The sequence below is a fragment of the Tauraco erythrolophus genome, chromosome 7, assembly GCF_009769465.1.
Source record: "Tauraco erythrolophus isolate bTauEry1 chromosome 7, bTauEry1.pri, whole genome shotgun sequence".
Classification (NCBI taxonomy): domain Eukaryota; kingdom Metazoa; phylum Chordata; class Aves; order Musophagiformes; family Musophagidae; genus Tauraco; species Tauraco erythrolophus.
In genome coordinates this window covers 54,821,588-54,841,615 of record NC_141471.1, presented here as the reverse complement: position 1 = coordinate 54,841,615, position 20,028 = coordinate 54,821,588, and the positions used below count along the sequence as shown (strand labels likewise).

At 36.8% G+C, this 20,028-nt stretch overlaps 1 protein-coding gene across 1 annotated transcript in view; it reads left to right on the top strand.

The window, feature by feature from the left end:
- CNTNAP2 (contactin associated protein 2) overlaps nt 1-20,028 on the top strand; it is a 1,148,354-nt gene that overhangs the window by 560,689 nt on the left and 567,637 nt on the right. Inside the window, exon 8 of the mRNA XM_086615189.1 lies at nt 3,259-3,523. Coding sequence (XP_086471315.1) covers nt 3,259-3,523 — 265 coding nt within the window. The remainder of the gene's footprint in view (nt 1-3,258; nt 3,524-20,028) is intronic.

Genomic DNA, 20,028 nt, shown 5'->3' with positions numbered 1-20,028 from the left:
GGGAGGTCCTTTGCCTTTACTCAGAAAGTAGATGTAATTTCTCTGATTCACACCGTAATTTAAAAGCTTCCTATAGTTCTTAATTATTTTCCTAAATCCTTGGGTATTTTTTGTTATCCATGGAATATGAGTGTGTGAAAAGAACATGGTTTATAATGCTGAGATTTTGTCATAAAGACAGGAACAGATCTTTTAGGATATCAGCATAAAGAAATCTCTTTGCTGGTTCCAGATGTCGTGGGTTAGGCTGAGTCCGTCAACCAAACCCACGCAGCTCTCCCAGTCCAGTAAAATGGAGAGGAGAGAAAAAAATGTAATAAAAGAGCTGAGGATCGAGACAGGAACAGAGGAGCACCCACCAACCACGGTCCCGGGCAAAAGAGGCTTTTTCTTAATGCAAAACTATTTATTAACAGCTACCTAGAAAGAGAAAAGCACACAAAACCGGTTACTTAAGAGAATAACGAGAAAACAAGGCCAGGTCTTAAAACCAACACCACTCCCCCCCACCTTTGCCTCTTCTTCCCAGCTCTACCTCCTCCCCTCAGCGGCGCAGGGGGGCAGGGAATGGGGGAGCGCAGGTCAGTTCATTCCAAGTTGTTACTGCCGCTTCTCTTAAAGGAAAAGGAGTCCTTACACCATTGTCCCTTGCTCCAGCGGATCCCCTACTCACGGCGAAGGCGTGAATCCTGCCCGCTGGGGGGCAAATCCTTACCCCATCGGATTTGCCCCAAGTGCGGGCTTTACCAGTCCTGGGCTTTTAAGGAGCTGCAGCCACTCGCTCTGGCGTGGGTCATCAACAAACTTTAAATGTGCTCCAGCGTGGGTCGTCATGTCGACCTTAAATGCGTCTCCGTACAGACTCTGAATGCGTAAAATGCGTAAAATGCGTAAAAGTGTCTCTACCTGTGCCCATGATTCACAATAGTCTCAGGCTTAGGCATCTCTTTCCAACGTGGGTCATCCACTGGTTGCGAGTGGGTTTTCTGCTTGCTCCACCGAGGACTGTTTGTTAGAAGGGGCCGCTCACAAGGGGGACTCAGCCGCGGCACACGTTGTTCCGTTCCATCTTCACTGACCTCTTATCTGTGTGGCCGTTTCTCTTAGATTTCAGTCCTGTCTGGGTGAACTCGGCCCGGTGGGCGCCCCGGCAGCGGGGCTCTCCCCGAGTTCCCCAAGTGGCTCCGCCGCCGCCATCCTCGACGGAGCGGGCACCGGCATGGAGCGGGCCCGGCCCGGACCAGGCCAGGCCGCCGGCCCGGCCGGGAGCGGGGGCCGTGCCCCCCTCTCCCCTCTCCTCGCTCCTGGGCACAGGCACACACCTTTCCGGTTCCTTTGTCCGACGTAAATAGGGCAATTCGCAGAGGCGCCGATTGGCTCAAGCCCCGAGGGGGATGGGAGTCCGGTGTGATGGGCAGCTTCTGCCACCCGGACCTGCCCCCCCCCACTTCAAACCATAACACCAGATTATTGGAAACAACACTGTTTCTTAATTGATGATGGAGGCTGCCAACCTGATAGTCTAGTTGCTACTAGTTCTACTGGTCTTTATAGATATACTGTGTGGCAGTATAGCTTCTGACACTCTATAGGAAAAAGAGGTAGCTGTGCACAGTAATCTAAATGCTCAAGAAGCTATTATTTTTATTCATTAAGTTTTGATATGGTAATACTATGTAAGAAACTGAATATGCCACAGGTGATAACTTGCTATGACATAGGGTATTTTTGATATGTTGTTCTTTCAAAAAGGGGCGGGTTTGAACATTGATAAATCAGTGCTAAATCTTGCTTCCTTACTGATGTCATGTAGCCCATCTCCAACTGAAAATAATTACTTATAAAAAAAAATACTTAGGACTTTCCTCCCACACATTTTCAGACACTAAGTTCTTATCTTGCTTCCAAATTCTCTAACTTCTCTCAAGATGAGCTTTCATATACATTTATACACTATGAATACAAAAATATCTGACATAAAAGCTTATATCAGGAAGTCATTAATACGGAGTTTAAAAATATTTGTGTGATAAAGATGATGATTGAGTCTTATTGGGATTCTGAACAGTGCTTAGGTGAAACTCATATCTAAGCATCTAGGTACCTCCAAAGACATTGTTCAATCCTTAAATTTCTTTTTAATTGTATAGATAAATATAAAAGGAATTGCTATCTTGATCACAGTAATAATTTCCATAATGCATCAGATAAAAATCTTCCTTCTCAAATTGAATTGAAATTGCCACAGAGTATCCATCTGCCACCGTGCATCAGAAAACCTGACCATAGAACAGGATCCACTTTTCCATGTTAGAGGAATTCTTCAGCAGAGGAGGTTTTCCTGTCATATTTGCATTGATGCATTAAAAAGTCAATTCTGGACAGTTATTGCTACAAATAATTTATGATTTCTAAGGAAAAAGATGTAATACATTCTACCATTGTGGTCTTTCATGAGAAATGACATGAGAACCAGAGTGAAAAATTCATGTCCCTAATTCTAGTCTTGTTTACAAATACATTTTTAAGCTTTGGAAATCAACAAAGTTGGCTGGATTTTTGTCAAGTTCACAAAGAGTAATATTTTACAGTGTGAAGACTGGTATTTCCTATGCAGAGAAAATTCTTGACTATAAATATCAGGCATTGTTCATGATCAGCTACTCCAAATCCTTCTGCTTCATGAAATGAAGTATCAGCTTATCTAGTATTATCCAGTAGAAAACATAACAGAGAGGCTAGCTCTTCATGAGGTATTATTCTTCTTTCACAGCCTCATGTATTGTATTGATTGATACATTGAAATAAAGGTGTTTGGAAAGCTGTATTTAATTTTTATAAAAAGGATTAATTACTGCTCTGCTATAGGCTTCTTTGGTGACTGTGAACAACCCCAAGTTTCTCTGTGATTCATTTCTTCATCTTTGAACTGGGAATATTAATACTTCCATCTAAGCTTTATCCTAGTTAGACGATAACTCTTCAGGGCAAAACCACCTCTTATTGTGTGTATATAAAGTAGAAAATATATAGAAAATAATAAATATTTGCTAGACAAAACAAACATCAGCAACAACACTATAATAGTAACAATAATGATAATATTAATAACACATTTTTACATGCAACTTGCATTGATCACAGTAGTCTCTGGGGTGAATGAAACCTAGAATACTTTTCTAGAAGTAGCTATGAATTTAATGGAATCTTACCATTGTGCTTTTTTTTTTTTTTTTCTTTTTTTTGTGTTTTACTTAGGGAAATTTAAGTTTTACTTGTGTGGAGCCACATACAGTGCCTGTCTTTTTCAATGCCACCAGTTACCTTGAGGTTCCTGGTCGTCCAAGCCAGGATCTGTTTTCGGTCAGTTTTCTTTTCCGAACCTGGAACCCCAGCGGACTTCTTCTCTTCAGCAACTTTGCAGATGACCTGGGGAATGTTGAGATTGACATAAATGAGGGCAAAGTCAGCGTCCATATCAATGTCACCCTAGTGAAGAAGAACCGAATAGACATCTCATCAGGTAAGTGTTTTTTATTAAATTGGTATGGTTTTTGTTGATGGTGTTTAAAAGCGTCATGGACCTAAAAATTAGAACAATTGTTTCAAAAAATTTAAAATTTAAATTGCAACTATATTAAATCCTTTATTGTATGTTTCATTGAGTAAGAGGTAGAATAATATTGAAACAGTTGTTAGATTAAAAAAAAAGACACAAATATTCTTATTCTGTCATGAAACCCAGAAAATGTATCACCTCTTATCTATGAGGCAACATTGCTTGTTTTTTTCCTTTCTTCCATGTTCTCTGGAAAAATATTTGGTTTCAAAAAGGAAAAGGTACTCCCTTGTGAAGACTAGCCTAATAATTAGGCTGCTCCTATTACTTCTTAATAATTAGGAAGCTCTCATAAAAAAAAAAAAAAATCCACTTGTTTTAACCACAAGACTGGCGTGAAAAATACTGTAGCCTTCTCTAAGTATGCTGTAGAGTCATCCTGGAGAACTACCAGAGCTTTCAGTACCTAACTAAGGAGTTTTGGGAAAATGCTGTGTAAAAGGTACAGGATTAGGTTTGTTTCTGGAAGAAAACATGTGTGTTGGTGTCAGTTGATTGTCCTTTTAAAATTACTTGATACTTCCATTTTGATAAATTATACTTTCAGTCTAGATTCTTTACGGGCGTTTCTGGATCAGCTGTAGCCGATATGCTGTTAGCTACATCATGTCAATTAACAATTTTCTCAGCAAAGTCATGATCTAATCATGGGTTGGAAAATACAGGGTTGCTGAAAATGGATCTAGCTCCATGTGAAAAACAAAACCCAGTTGTTATTTGAAGTCACATATATGGCAACCTAGTTTCTTAACAAAAAGACAGTTACCTTTTTTGCCTGAATTCATCTGTGGTTACTATTTTTTCTTAATTTCATGGTGGAGGTATTTCAATCTTCATCAACAGGATTGATATACTGGTATAGCTCTGAATGAATGACAGTGGTTTTTATGTCTCCTCTTCTATTAGATTTGAAAATATATTGTTTACATAGTCATATAAACAGGGACTTGAGGAAATGTAAGAAAAAGAAAAAAATACCCTTTAAAATGAGAAAACATACTTTAAGTAGGAAAGTAACTTTTCATTTGGCAAGTGGACATTTTTATGAGTTTTCTGTTTTCACCCCATTAGTGAAATAGAGCTGAGCATGAAGTGTAATTAATTATTTTAAAGATAGAACTGAAAAAATACGAATAATAACAACTAAAAATCAGAATTTACCTTTTTAGTAAAATGAAAATGTTTTTATGAAAAATAGATCGTATTTTCTTCTGTCATTACAATTTCTTTTTGGCACAGAAAATCAATACCGTATATTACAAGTTAGCATTTCATCACCTTTGTTATATAAATACACTCATGTATTTCACTGATTTGCAACTAATTTTACCCAGTATATGTATTGATACCAAACCATTTTCAGATTCCGTTACGTTTACATTCTGGTAAGTGAACACATGTGAAAACTATTAATTTGCTGTTATGCTTTCTCCTGACCTTCACCCACAACAACAAAAATTCTCGAACTACTGAGATGTAAACCCAGAGTATTCATATTCTTTCTTCTGAAATGTTCTGAATTGAGTATTCTTCAGAGTAAATCTTTTCGGTCTGTATGACCGGTTTGCATAATAGCCCAAGAATCACATTCAGCCATTCATTTTTATAGCCGTGATGCTTTTCTTAATCTCCATGCAATCCAACATCTACATACCACAGTATGAATATCTAAAAGAGTTAGTTGTTTCCTTTTTTTATTACAATTTGTACCATAATAAAGATATATTTATTGTTTAATAGTCATTGTATGCACTTTTTATATTTGCATAGCTATCCTGAGAAAGCTTTGATTTATTTTAATATTTTGTTGCTACTTTTGTTGCAACGGGCATTTCAGTGCCTGTGAAATGAATTGTGAGCGTGAATATCGGAAAGCAAAATATGGCATCTGCCAGGGAAGGCTGTAGAAGGAATGCTACTGTTGTACGGCAAATATCACAGTGACCTTCTGGTTCCTTTCTTGTGCAGGGAACTGACAGATGATTTACAGAAAGATTTCTGGCTGTCGTGGTCCTGTAGATACAAGATTCACATTACAGCTGGCAAAGCAGAATTTTCTGTAGTTGAGTGTGCAGCCTCCTATGTAACTGTGTGTGCAGGGGATGAACAATTAGGCTTCTGTCTGCCGGGAGGTACGCACCCTGGTTGTCACAGACAATTAGTCTAACTGAAGCCACAGCCTCGACACGGGTGTGTTTTGTATCTCATAGCTTTGCTGTACCTATTCCTATCACCTGTGATAGTGTCTTTCTACTGGAGGAAGCTCAAGTCTCTTAGTCCTTACTCTCTCATAATTTTCTAGCTTACTTTCCTTAGCAGCTTTTAATGTCAGTTTTTCATGTTAACGTGGGTACATTGGCAGTTCATTCTGGGCCATAGTCTAACTCTGGCTGTAGAAAGAGTACTTGAACAGACTGGCAGGAATTACATGAAAGAACTGTATGCTGATGTGCAGATGGCAGTTTGTTCCTGTGCATCTCTGCACTAAAGATACTGGTGTGGAACAGAGTTCTAGTTTGTCTGGTTTTTGGTGTCATAATATTCCTTAAACACCTTACAGCCACATGCACTGTGGTAAAGCCACTTTACACTGAGTGTAAAGACTCAAAGAGCTTTAACTTAGCAGAAGTGGTTAATAATCAGCAAGAAGAACTAATTGACTGTTAAGAAGAATGAGAGCTACTACTCTGAGAAATCAGAAATAGGTTTAAATTTTATTTTTATGCCAATTAATTCTAATTTTTCTATTTTATATAGTGAATGAAGGGACACAATATTCCAAGGTGATCAAATAGAAAGCATGAATGCAAAAAGTTTTACTTCTACATGAATTCAGTAATTATGAGAGGTTTACATAGCATGCTGAGGGAAAACATTTGGATCAATAGCAGGCAATTCATGAGAAGCATGAAGCAGACATTGCTTTGCATTTAAAATCACAGAAATTGAGAGTTACCATCTCAGCAGTTTTCTTTGTATCCCAGAGATCCCTCCCTGCTCTCATCAGCTGTCTGTTCTATTTTTGTCAGGGATAATTTTTTCACAGTGTTAGGAGATCACAGCAAGAGCTCTTAGGTCTTACTTAATGTTATCCTTTGGTCTTTCAAAAGACATTTAACTGTTTCTTCATTTATTTAACCACTTGTCCATTACAAGTTTCATTACGTTCAATTCTTCATGAACTTCTCTCAGTTTCTTAATCGATCTTCTTCATCTTTGTTTGAACAATAAGTTGTGCCAGTAATTTGTTATTGGAATATTTAAAATAGAAAATAATATTTTAAACTATTAAAATGGTTTTGTGTATATAAAGCTTCTTCACTCATCGTTTGGAGTTCAAAATTGTCTTCAGCCTAAGTATGAGACTTTCCTACTCTCTGTCATGTCTTAATTCTCTCTTTCATTCTATTGTTGCTACTTTTAAAAAATCACAGGTAGCTAATGTTACCATTAGCAGTTTCTAGAAAACTTTTGGTAGGTCACTTCTTGTTTTGCAAAAATGCCTTGTATTTTCTTCTTTAATGATGTTAGATACTGTTTATCTTGCTGTTCGTTTTCATACATTCGGTTACTTTCAAACCTCTGCCTCATCTCTATACATCTAGAGCATGTAAATACATTATGTGTGCTGAAAAGAATCAGGGATGATTACATATATTGTAGTCCAGTACATATGAGTTTTGCATTACTGGTGAAAGGCAACAGGCTTTGTGCTGACCTGGCAAAGCAGAATCTCAGGTTTTACTTGACCTCGTTGTAGCTTTTTTAAAAGTGGCCAAACCAACTAGTCCCTGACCTGTCCTGAGCTTCAGCTTGCTGAATGGTAATGGCAATAAAAAGCTGGTAAAAAGAAGTAATAATTTTTCTACTATACCAATAAAGTGTACAATGTTTTACCCGTAATAAAATTTTGAGTGGAACAGAATATTTTACCTTATATGCAGTTATATGAAAGGGACAAACATGATTAGTCCTTGTGGTTATGCTTACTGTCTGATTTTGCTTACTGAGCAGATTTTTACCTTTTTTCATGATCTTGCCAGTTGTTCCTTCCAAAGAGGTTTCTAAACAATAAAAAAATTTGTTCCTTTTCTTGCCCAGCATTCTGTTAAGTGTTCAGTAAGCACTGTTTAGCTGTGAACAGACCAGCAAAGCTGTCGTACAAGGTCAATGGCCTTGATTTTGTTTTTTTCTTAGGTTAATCTTATTTAGACACTATCACCATTTGATTGATGAGAGTTATATTAATAAATTTGCTGTTAGTAAGAGGAAAATCAGGCCCACTGAGAGCTGAAATAAAGATTTAATTAGAAGAAATAAGCTACTGACTGTGCAGAATTACACAGGTGAAATACTTAAAGCTTGTGTATAAATCAAGAGTTAAACATCCTATTGACTTTTTCTCTGCAGAGTAAACTGTGATAAATATCTTCACAATTGTGTATGTCCCAGCATAGGGACTAATAATAGGAGAGAATCTCAGAAAACAGTCAAGACATTTATCTTTACTGTTCCATATAGTTTTAGAGCAAATTTTGCTTTTGTCATTGTGGGATTCAGGCAAACTTACTGGAAATTGCTGGGTTTACCCAAGGGATTGATGCAAGTGATGCTAGGCTGAGAAGATTGAAGAAAGAAGTGTTCTTGCTTTCTTTAAGAACTTCTTAAAAGCAGATTTCCAATGTTGTTTTACATACCAAAGGATTCTGATATTCTGCTACAGTTTTAAAAGTAATTTAATTTTAATGTTTACCTGTTTACCCTAAGAAGCTACTCAAAATTTGTGATCTTGCAATTAGGAGAATAAATTGTTCATGAAGCATTTATTTATTTATTTAATAATGTCTTCTTTCTTGAGCACAGAAGAAATCAACAACTGGAACTGGAAAATGTCACATTCCCACATCTGCCTTTGCCAGAAAAACTGTTGTGAAACTTTTCCCAAAGCCACATGCAAATGCTGTTCAGTGGAGGGTTAAGCCACAGCCCATGTCCTAGTTGCTTCCTTTTCTTCCACTTAGTTGTATCTACCTGCTTCAGCAACTTAACCCAAATTCCTTCCTAATGAAACCAAACTTTTCTGAAGTTTTCAACATCAGGAAAAATTAGTAACCCATTACCAATCAAGAAGAGTGTCGCTTTGCTCAAAGAAACAATAGTAACATTCAAAATAACACTCCTGAGGAATCATTTAATGGGTTTCCAGTGTTTTTAACAGCAAACCCCAAATCCCTGTTTCAATATAGAAGAGAACTTCTCTGCCTCTTGAGAAAAGGTGATGTTTTCATGGCGGTAGATTCTAAAATAATCTCTTGATTTAGCCTCTGTTTGCTTTCTCACTTCTTGTCTTTTCATAGCCAGTTCCGACCTTTCATATCTAAACATTCTCTGCTCAACTTAAATACAAGAGGCTCTATGAAGATCCCTTGTTTTACCCAAAGTACAAATCATAAGTCGCTGAAAAAGAACATCATCTCCTTTGGCCCATAATATCTTAACAGAGAAGTTTTCAGAGTGTCCAGAATCTTCTGCTGTTAAATTGAATTCATCTGCCTGGAGCTCCTTTTTCCCTTTTCCAAATCCCCTAGTTAACATCTTGTTCTGTATATTAGCTGCTGCTCAAGGCTGTCTTCAGTTCCTCCTGTCAACCATAAACTTATTAAAACTTGGGATATGAATATCTTTTTTGTCATATTTATCCGTATTTAATAAATATGGATATCTCCCAGTGGAATCTCTCTGGGAAGCTTTCCACTCTTCTGTCTTTCTGCTAGATCTCAAGTCATCTAAATTGCAATTCATTTATATTTTAGACCTCAGGTTAAGATAACATCCTTCAGGTAATAAAATGTCTCTGTCTGACAGATCTGGAGTGGTACTCTTCCAGTGACAATTCCCACGGGCATTTTATGTGAGAATCAAGAAGTATTTTTGCCTCTGTCGCTAAATGAGGGTTTAAATAGGGAATGTGTACACACAGAGCAAAAGTGCACTTCTGGTGGGAAGATAACATTTCCCACCAGGTCTTTTCTATATTACTGATACTAGGTTATACACTGAATGCTAGTAAGTGAAGGCAGATACCTGTGAGGAGCTGTCAGCATCATCGAGATGAGAGACACAAATTCTGTCCACAAAAGACAGCGTAATGACTTAGCATCAGACGAGTCTGAACATTAGAGAATTATTTTCTTCCCAGATAGCTATTTTTTTCTCTGTTTCTCTCTGCATGTTTATTTTTGGCTAATGACTTTAAGCAGTGAATGCAACTACATGAATAGGTATTTGTGGTTTTGAATTCCACAGAACTGAGAAACATTCATGCTTGTAGTAGTTATTATTCTTTTTTTCTACGTTTTTCTTGTAGTCTGGTTTTATATCTCGGTACAGTAGACTCTCAAACCAGTCAGGGCAAGAAACAGAGTTCTTGATTGCAGACTTTTTCTTCTAAGAAAACTGATGAATTTAGTTCAGGTGGGTTTTTTTTTGTGAATTCTACTTCTTCAGTCACTGATATTCACTGGGCAGTTGCCTACCAAGCACAAGTTATGCATTCCGAAACATAAATTATACCATTTTCAGATACCGAGCATGATGTAACTCTTTGTTGGTTGCACTGGTACTTTGCAAGCATGGAGGAACCTGAGAATCAAGAAAGTATGCTGTCCTCACTGAGAAGCTTTCTAAATTTATGCAGGAGGCTGAAGTTCAGTTTACTTGCTTTGGTCTCATTTCCCTCAGGGCTGTAGAATAGAATTAAAAGGGACCTTTGGAGGTCATCCTCTATTTTAGTACTGAAACATGAAAAAAGGCTTTTTACAGCTACCGTTTGAACAGTCACTGTGTTGCACTGAATTTCATTCAGGAAAAAGGTTCAATAGTCAATAATTAAATGGTAATTTTCACTTTATACTAGAAGGAGTGGAAATTACATGAGTAGAGCTGGACATAACTAGTTGGAAATTTACACTTTCAATTCAGTAAGTTTGACAGGAAACAGGATCATTGTTTGTTGCTTTCCATGTTGCCTTTGCTTACTCCATTCACATCAGTTTTTGCCAGTCTGGTTCTAGTCAAGTCAGTGAAAAATTTGCTTTCAACTTTAATGGATGAAAGATAAGCCTCTTAGCACTGAATGTTACAGAGATGCCCTATATTTTGCAGTTACCTGAAGAACACAGGTTTTTGTTTAAGTGGGTCCTCCGTCTGCGTATTTTTGAATACAAAATAGCAGGAAGATTGGTTTAGCAAGCCAAGGATGCTTAGGTAAAACCAGCATTACCTCTTCAATCAGTAAGAAGTTAATGTTGGAAAAGACATGGCAAAATAGACTTTTGTTTGTGTTTTAAAGTCTTTCAGGACTTACATGTGTTGATTGAGGTGAATGTGGGTTTTTTTCCATTATTATTTTCCTTTTAGAATAAACAAATAAACAAAAGGATACAATAGAGACAGGAGCTGTAGTTATATTTGCTGTGTTTATGCACATCCTGACAGCAGTATCCTCAAGACACCATTGAATGTTCATGTAATATAAAGGCAGATGAAGGGAATGTTTTCTAATATCCAGAAGATGAGGTATCAGAAATATTATGTTCTTCCCCCCCAATTTACTAGTTTGCCATCTCTGCCTCCTCTTCCATAAAGGTGGCTCTTTGAGAGTCTTTTTCCAGGACTCACACGCCTATGCTGAACACAGTTTGCAATAGATGGCAATGTGAGTCCAACCTCACAATAAAGTCAGCCAATTCTTTCAGCGCTGGCATGAATATTGTGCAGCACCATTGCCTTAGACTTCCTAGTTTTGTAAAAGCCATTTTTTTCTGTTAATGACAGGATGAGATGGTTCCTGTAAATTTTTCTGTAGTATTACTTGAAAAATGTGATTGGACTTTGTGCTATGTTAGCTCTCTAGTTCGCCTTGTAGCAGAGGTAATTTTTACTGGAAACTAGTGAGAAAAGGCAGGAAATGTGTTTTTAGTCTTTTTTTTACTTCACTTCTATTTCAGAGAGAAATAGTTGGCTAAGCACATCTTGTGATAGCCCAGCATATCATTAATCAGCTATAATAACTTCAGTGTATACTTCTTCTGCCTATTTAGTCTGGCAGTTATGATAGTTTGTAAATGGCTGTGAATAAGCGGAGTAGTAGAGGGTAAAAAGAATGCACTCACTTGTTATTTGGTAGTATAAGTTATAGCCACTCTACCTATATATATATATATACACCATCATGTGTATAGCAATAGATCATTCAGAGAGTTTACTCAGCTAATTTGCCAACTATGACATGCAGGAAGTTCACAGAAAATCAATGTGGTAAAATAGTAAAACCACTTGAATGAGTTCAGGAGACTCAGGGCAGACAGAAGGCGAGTCTGCACTCTCGGGTCACTCCTTGTTTCATCTCAAGGTCCTGCTTCTCTGACTGTCCTCTCTGGAAACAGTCCATACCACTCCTAGGATATCATCTTTCAATGGGATCAATAGTTTTCCCACCATCAGCACTGAGACCCAGGAACAGTTCAGTGTTTAAACTGGTCCAGAGACTATTACAGTAGACAATATGGACAAAACATTAACTCTTACTCTATCAGCCTGGCTTGGACTCCAACGCTTTTCTGCAAGAGTTTATCCCCCTTACAGATTCTCATGCTCCCCACACTTTTGTTGACACAACATATTCTGGCTTTCATTGCCTAATAAGTGCCAACATCATAGGTTAACCCTCTTCCTATTCATCACTTTTATGAAGAGATATCCATTCCTAAAATCTTAGCATTACCGTGTCACCCAAAGAAGGACATGTGGGTTCAGGAGAGCCAAACTGTTGTGACAAGGTTGATGTAGCTATGGTCATGTAATGATAATCGTATGACAGGCATGGAACAGGTTAATGTTGCACATGACTCACATAGTGCAGACGTGTGGGTCAGTAAAATGAAGGTCCAGAGAGTGGGTACTGATCCAGAGACACCTCCACACGCTATATAGTGTGGACACAAATGGATTGCTGTAGGGACCAGATGTGAGCACTGCAAACATGAGCTTGTTGGGCGAACTGGCCAGAGAAACATAGATCATGTCTTGGTCCTGGTTACAAAGACAGCAGAGACTCACCCTGTGGTACTTCAGAAATAAGAAACCACAGCAGAGTGTGAAGACTAGAAGGCAGCTTATAGATGTAGAAGCAAAGGGAGAGTCCTCAGGATTGGAAAAGTGCCCTGCTGCCACTGTGTTTACTCAATGTTCATTGTTTCAGAGAGGAACTTTGCTGGACATAATACTTAGCTGGGAGAAGGAAAAAAAAAATGAAAAGTTTGTTATGGATTAAAAAAAAAGGGAGAGGGGGAGAAGAAAAAATACGAGAGACCCAGTCTCCACTTAGAACTTAGTACATTTACCTTCTGTACACTTAAAAAAACATGTTTATGGACAGACTGGGAGATCAAAAGTCTTGAACTTCTTTTGTATTTTATTGCTACTTCCATGTGCTATATAATATAGTTTCAAAGAAGGGCACAGAATCATCAAGCAGTGGGCCACGTAACACTCTGCAAAACCATTGTGGAATGAAGTTATCAACTACGTAAATTAAAACTGCCAGCAGTATATTTTCACCTTTTCATCTTCTCCAAATGCAAAGAAAAGGGATTTTCTTTACTTTTAAAGTGGGTATTTGCAGCATTTGCAATTGGAGTAAAACCAGGAATATTCTTTCTAGTGCAAATGTCTTTGAAACTCATTTGAGTTTGCAAGGAATTTTGCAATTTTGAACTTTTAATCTTATTTATTGCTAATCCTTGGGTAGGTGTCCACAATACCTCTATCCAATTACTTACAGAAAAATAATTAAAAGTCATTGTAGTGACAAACACAATATTTTTTTTGAGGGGGAAACGACCTAATTACAGGCATGGAACTTTAATTTATGTGCTGGGAACTGACACTCAATATCTTCTTTTTCATTGCTATTCAGGAACCTGGGCAAATAGATTATTATCTGTGACAGGTTTCTGGCAGTCCCTCTTGGTTTGACAGTGTTATTTTAGAGAGAAGAGAGAGTCACTTTTGTATATAATGAAAGGAAAAGTTGTCAAGCATCCATACATATTTTATGCTGCATAAAACTTAAGTGCTAGAGGAAAGATTCTGTTTTCAATCATGTCATTGTAAATTCATAGTGCTTCTGCTGACCTTCAGGTTTGCACCAATGACACAGAATGGCATCTAGCCCAAAGGATGAATTCAATTATTTTACATGGGCAATGCAGCTCTTGTAAGTCAGCTTGGCCCTTACTGGTTTTTTGGTTAGTACAGTCATGCACAACTGTGATGTGTATTTTGGGCATTTTAGCATTTTTTACTGACATTGACAGAACTAAAAGCAATTTCTATCAAAGTGATTCCTTGGGATGGCATCATGTATAGTCTGCATTGTCTGGGTTTTTTTCAGCTTAGTTCACAGAAGTGGTTACTCTTAGCTGAGAAAATAGACTCAGGAAAAAAAAACATTTTCTAGTTGTATGTTACTACTTCTGCCTTTACTTTGGTCTTGAAAAAGATGCTTATTCCCCTCAGGCATTTTTGCACATTGCTTCTTTTCATTTTCAAGTGTTGCTGAAGCAGCAGCACATGAGCACTGAGGTGAAACAGAGCAACCAAAGTCCTTTGGATTCTGTAAGCTGAATGGCAGATGATATTGTCTTTAAAAAGCTTGCTCATTAAGTTTATGTATTTCATAGGGAAAAAAAAAATCTCTATTCCCTTGTTGTGAAGCAGCCACTATAAAATACATAGTTTATTCTAATATCAAGCAGGATTTTATGGAACAGCTTCACTGACGACAAATACTGAAAATTCTACGCATCTCCTTTGTAGAATATTTGCTTATTAAAGAAAAACATGTTTGTAGATGTGACTTCCCCTATGTCTTTTCCAAGAAATATATGTACATGCAGCATTTGAAGGATTCATTATTTTAAAATGCAAAACATAACTTTGATTTTCTGTTTGCAGATTTAAACTATTGGAACATCATAATACATGCCCTCAAAATGAGGGTTTCATTCATTAACCTTTTGTAGCTGTTTTAACAACTCTTTTTATGCACATTAGCACATGCATTAAAGCCAATGGCCAAGTGGAATCAACTTCTCAACAGCACTAGCACGCAGATTTCTAGCCGAACAAAGTAACATTCTTAACATTCTGGTGTTGATACTTAAATAATTACCTGTGGAAACAGTAATTACAGATCCTGTTTCTCTAGGATCTGCAATTTGCAACACAGGGCTGATATTACTGATGGTACTGAATCAGGGAAAGAATAACTTGGTGCTGAGGCGTGTTTTGGAGAGTTATGCTGGTTTCTGTGGTGTTGGCAACAAGTGATATGTTTGATCAAATTTGCTGTGTGATAAAGCTTTGCCGTATGCTGTACAAGAATATCTGGTTCCAGGAGGATGACCTTCGTGTACTGAAGCATCTTCCAAAGGCACAGAATTAGGCACAGCATGGTTCTCCCTTCTTTACCTTCACTGGTACCTGTGAAACAAATACCCAGTCATGCCTCAAAGTATTGTTGTTCACTTACTGTAGGTTTTGCAAATAGAAATGACTTCCAATTACATAAGAAATATCATTGTTGGTATTTTATTTGAAGATGCCTGAGATACTGAAAGACATTCTTAAAAATATGTATTTAAGACATGCTCAATATTATTCATTACGACTAGAAAGCTGTAGGCATAAAACATTATGACCTAACAAATATTCACTAATTCTGTTCCTTATAATGGATAAAAGGCAGAGTATTGAACTTTCCCTGTGTCGGGTACAGTTCAAAAGGGATTTTTGAATCATGCTAGGGACTAATCTGTCAGGATTCATTGCTAGCTATTAAGTCAGTCCTAACTCTTGGAATCCAAAAGCACGTTTATTCTCATTCCTCACAAAAAACGAAGTATAACTCAACAATAAAGAATTGTATATGTGTAATATGAATGCAACATATCCTACTAAATTTGCAAGTAATCTTCTTTCAAGACAGTTCAGGACATGAAAGAATATTGCTAAAAAAAAAAAAAAAAAGAGTTCCAAAACTTCTAAAAGTTACAGAATACTGTTTTATTGGCAGACCACTTAAAAAAAAAAAACAAAAAAACAAACCACAAGAAATTACTAAAACATTTTGTTTTCCTTTGGCAGGATGACATTGGGCTATTCAGTTTTCTCTTGAACAAATATGAAGCACAAAGAATTCACTTACCTCCTCTTCTTTTTTCCTCTTTTCTGGCTTTGAGCAGCTTGGTACGAACTGTACTTTTCAGATTATGTTTGTAGGAAAATGCTGTCGTGAATGTGAGGTTTAGTTCATCTTTCTTTTTTTTTTTTTATTTCTAACCTTTCCTGAGGCAGACCTTTGGCTTTGGGAACTGTCTTTTGCTGCTCAAGTGTGGAATTTTACAGTTCCATTTTTGACTACAAGTAATTATAATAATATTATATTACTACTATTAACTAATATTGTTACTAATAATAAATAATTATGTTACTAGAAGTATTATGGTCCAACCTGCTCCACATACCAATCAGTTGGGTTTGAATTTTGAGTGTTATTTCTTTCCCATGTCATGAATCTGTGATCAGTGTTACTGATTATCAGTCTCCATAGGGTTATTTCATAACTGGAACAAGGTTTTACACTTTTAAAAAGCCCATGTAGAAGCAGTAAGTATCTGAAATACAGTTCCACAAGAAAGATCTACTTATGCTGTCCTGTTCAGACACTGTAATAGATGCTCTGCAGCTAGATACAATATCCTAAGTTTTTTTCTTTTGTAGGAAGTGTGGGGTTTTTTTATTTTCTAAGGGCTTCATCAGGTATTGTCAGCCTCGGGACTCCCTGGCCATTCCCATAACAGTGAATCAGAGCCGTTGTAGCTAGTATTTTTGTCAGTAAGTAGTGAGCTATTAAACAGTCGTATGACAGGAGGATGCAGCAGGACCACGGAAGACTTTGGGTTTTTCCAAGCAGGATATGTTTCCAGGATCTTTTGGTTCTTACTTTGTGCCACTAAAGTTGCATGATTCTGTGTAGGAGAGAGCAGAAAAGGGTTGTACCAAGGAAAGAGCTGTTAAATGTAAAATGCAAGTGTAGACTGAGGCAGATCGAGGTTGGGAGTGGAATTAAGTATAAGTCAATGCTGATTAAAGGGTTTGGCAAATCAGCTTTTTTAGATATAAAGAAATAAATAACCAATATTTTATTTGTTATAGATCTTATATTGCTAGCTCTGTAGACATTAGAAAATAAAATGTTATTTTATTACTTCCTCGTTTTACTTATTCTTTTAACCCTTGCTTTATGAAAGCTTTTGTTCTGCTCTGGTTTGTTAACACAGCTGTACTCACTTATTTCTCAATTATTCAACTTCCTTAGGAGTTTTCTCATATATAGTGTTAAATTCCAGTTGTCAAATATTCAGAGAAAATAAGCTGTGTTTATGTACAGGCATTTGCCATGTACAAACAAGTGAAGTAAATAGCTTAGCTATTTTTACCTTCTAAAGTGCGTGTTATTTCTATAGAAATGGTCTGAGGCCAAATACGATGTGTGTTAGATTATGTCTTCAGAAAAATTTCAGCACCGACATTGAATACAGAAGTACAAAAGGAAAAAGAATTACACAATGCTATCCAAAGTCTCAATAGTAGTGAGCTTGTTCTTTTTTTTGGTTCGTTTTCAAATAATAGTTTATTAAACATATAGCTCTGCAGTTTTTCTCTTGAAAGAAATCCAACTTCTGCAGAATTTTTTTTAAACAGCCTAAAGGATATATCCTCATCAACTTCTAATAGAAGAAAATTCCAACAAGAATTCAGTAATGTTTTGGAAATCTGTTTTATATGATAAAAACTAAAACATTACGTGAAATTGGGTAGTAATGTTACTTTTATGATAATTGCACCTTGGTTAGCTCTTTCTTTTATCTTATTTTATATGCACAAGAGGAAGTTTTCATTTCATTTTAATTATCTATGGAAAGTACATTTATCTGTTTACTTACGTCACTCAAATCCTGCTAAGAAGATTTATCTCTTAATAGTATTTTCTGGAATTTATTATAGATTTAAAAAAGATTATATGAATATGCATTGTCATAAAAGTGATGAGCAAACTGTAGTAGGTGTAAAATTAAAGAACAAACTTTTGCATTATTCATTTAAATGAATCCCATTCAAAAAATAAATTGTATCCTTAATTAGTGTTCCAGATTTTCTGGGTATCATTGACATCCTCACGACAGCTGAATAGAATCAAATCATTATATTCAATAGAGGAAGTTCAGTTTGGATCAAAACTTCCAGATCAAATCCAGTTTTGTCATTTGTAAGTTTTACCAGGCATATAAATATTCACAATCATGAAATCTTATTAACTTAAAGTTCTGATTATGGTGGCACCCTGAACTAGCAAACATTATGAAATGATATGAAACATTGCGGTAGATCAATTTTTTGCCCCTTCCGTTTAGTAATTCAAACATCTAGGCATACAGAAGCCTGAAAAAGCAACTTGGTCTAGTCTCTACTCAAAACCAGTATAATCTCGTAGGAAACTTGATATTATAGTATTTTGATTTGTTGAGCATCTTGGTAGTTGCCATGTGCCCTCAGTTCACACTGGAAAAGGTAGAAACTGAGGGTCTTTTGTACACTGAAGAGAAGAGCCCAGAAAGAATGTGATGCTGATGCTTTCAACCTTGAAGTCACAATCTCAGGCCAAAGTAAATCCAAAGAGCATTTCAATCCAACTGCTTCTGTGAAAGGCGCTACAATACAACTTTTTTTTAACCCAGTTATTTGAAAGTTACTCTGCAGATTATCTAAGCGCAGTAGCAAGAGATCCAAGAATGTGCAAGGTCTGTCCTTTCAAGCATTCATCGTAGCTCACACCATGTCAATGATGCCTGTCTAGTGCTTGTCAGTACTGTCAGGACTCACTGCCTGCCTCTGGAAGTTCTATTTTCAGTTTATTCCATATTCATTTAATGTAAATGAGAGGTGAGGGGGACACACAGAGATCAGAAAGCCCTTCTCCAGAATCTCACCAGTTATCATTTGGTCCTTTGGGACTTAACCTGACAACTTCAAAACTTTATTCCACAGGGTTTGAAATTTTTGCATTGCAAGGAGCTGATTGATTGTATAAAAATTGGGAAAGATCTGCAGTTCCATACTCTTTACAATCTGATTATTTTTATTATGGAAGTCAATTTGGAACTGGAAGTATTGCAACCTCAAGAAAGAATATAGTACATACATTTTTCCACATAGAAATTATCTATATTCAGTAGAATAAGATGTATATGCTCTGACCAGGTGAGTCCTATGAATGTTCCTGTGATCAAGCAGCAAAAATAAAAGATTTTATTCATTTCAGATTAAATAGGAGTTCAAAATATCGTGTCTTTCTATTTAGTGTGTTACAGAATATTTAAAATAGTTAAAAATTTTGTTGTGCTAGATTTTTTTTCTTCAAATAGGATATTTTAAAAGATTGTCACTGCACAGAGTAAATGTCTCATAGAGGAAACCTAGCAGCGTTCTGCCACTTGACTCTTGAGAGGCTGTCTGGATGGTTATGAGGAAATGCCAGTTGTCACTTGTTCTCATGTGTCAAGACTCCTCCTGCCCTGCTTTGAAAGAGAAGCAGAGTGATGTTTTAGGAGCTGCAAGAAAAGATGTCACTGGCACTAAATTGTCAAACCCGTAAGGGCCATTGAGGATGTTATACGAGGGAAAAATTTCTTAAATAAGTCTCTTCACTTCTACAGACATAAGCTCTCTTATGTTAAAAGAAAGATCATTACAGTTTTAACTCATTTCCATCTGTTTAAGCACTCTAAGAGTTACATAGAATCATAGAAGGGTTTGGGTTTGAGGGGACAGACCTTCAAGATCTTCTAGTTCCAACACTCCTGCCATGGCCAGGAACATATTCCCCTGGATCAGGTTGTTCAAAGTCTTGTCCAACCTGGCCTTTAACACTGCCAGGGATGAGTGTATCCATGCACATACATAGACACAGTCCTTACCTTCTGTATCTCAATTTCCTTAAAATCAACGGTCACTGTAATTCCTTACACTTCTCATTGATGTCAAATCAAGCAGGATATTAAGGAATAAACATTAAGATTTTTCCTTTATACTGTTTTTTGTCATTCAAGATGTTCCGAAAACACAAGCTATGAAAGAGTTGTAGCTCTGTGGAAGGTTTATAGGGATATGATCAGTCTTTACCTCTGTGCATTCTTCCTCTGGTTTGAGGTGAGGAAAAATGATAAAAAACAGAGATTTGGCTATTTTACTCCATATTGGTCGATGAACCGACAACTTCAAAT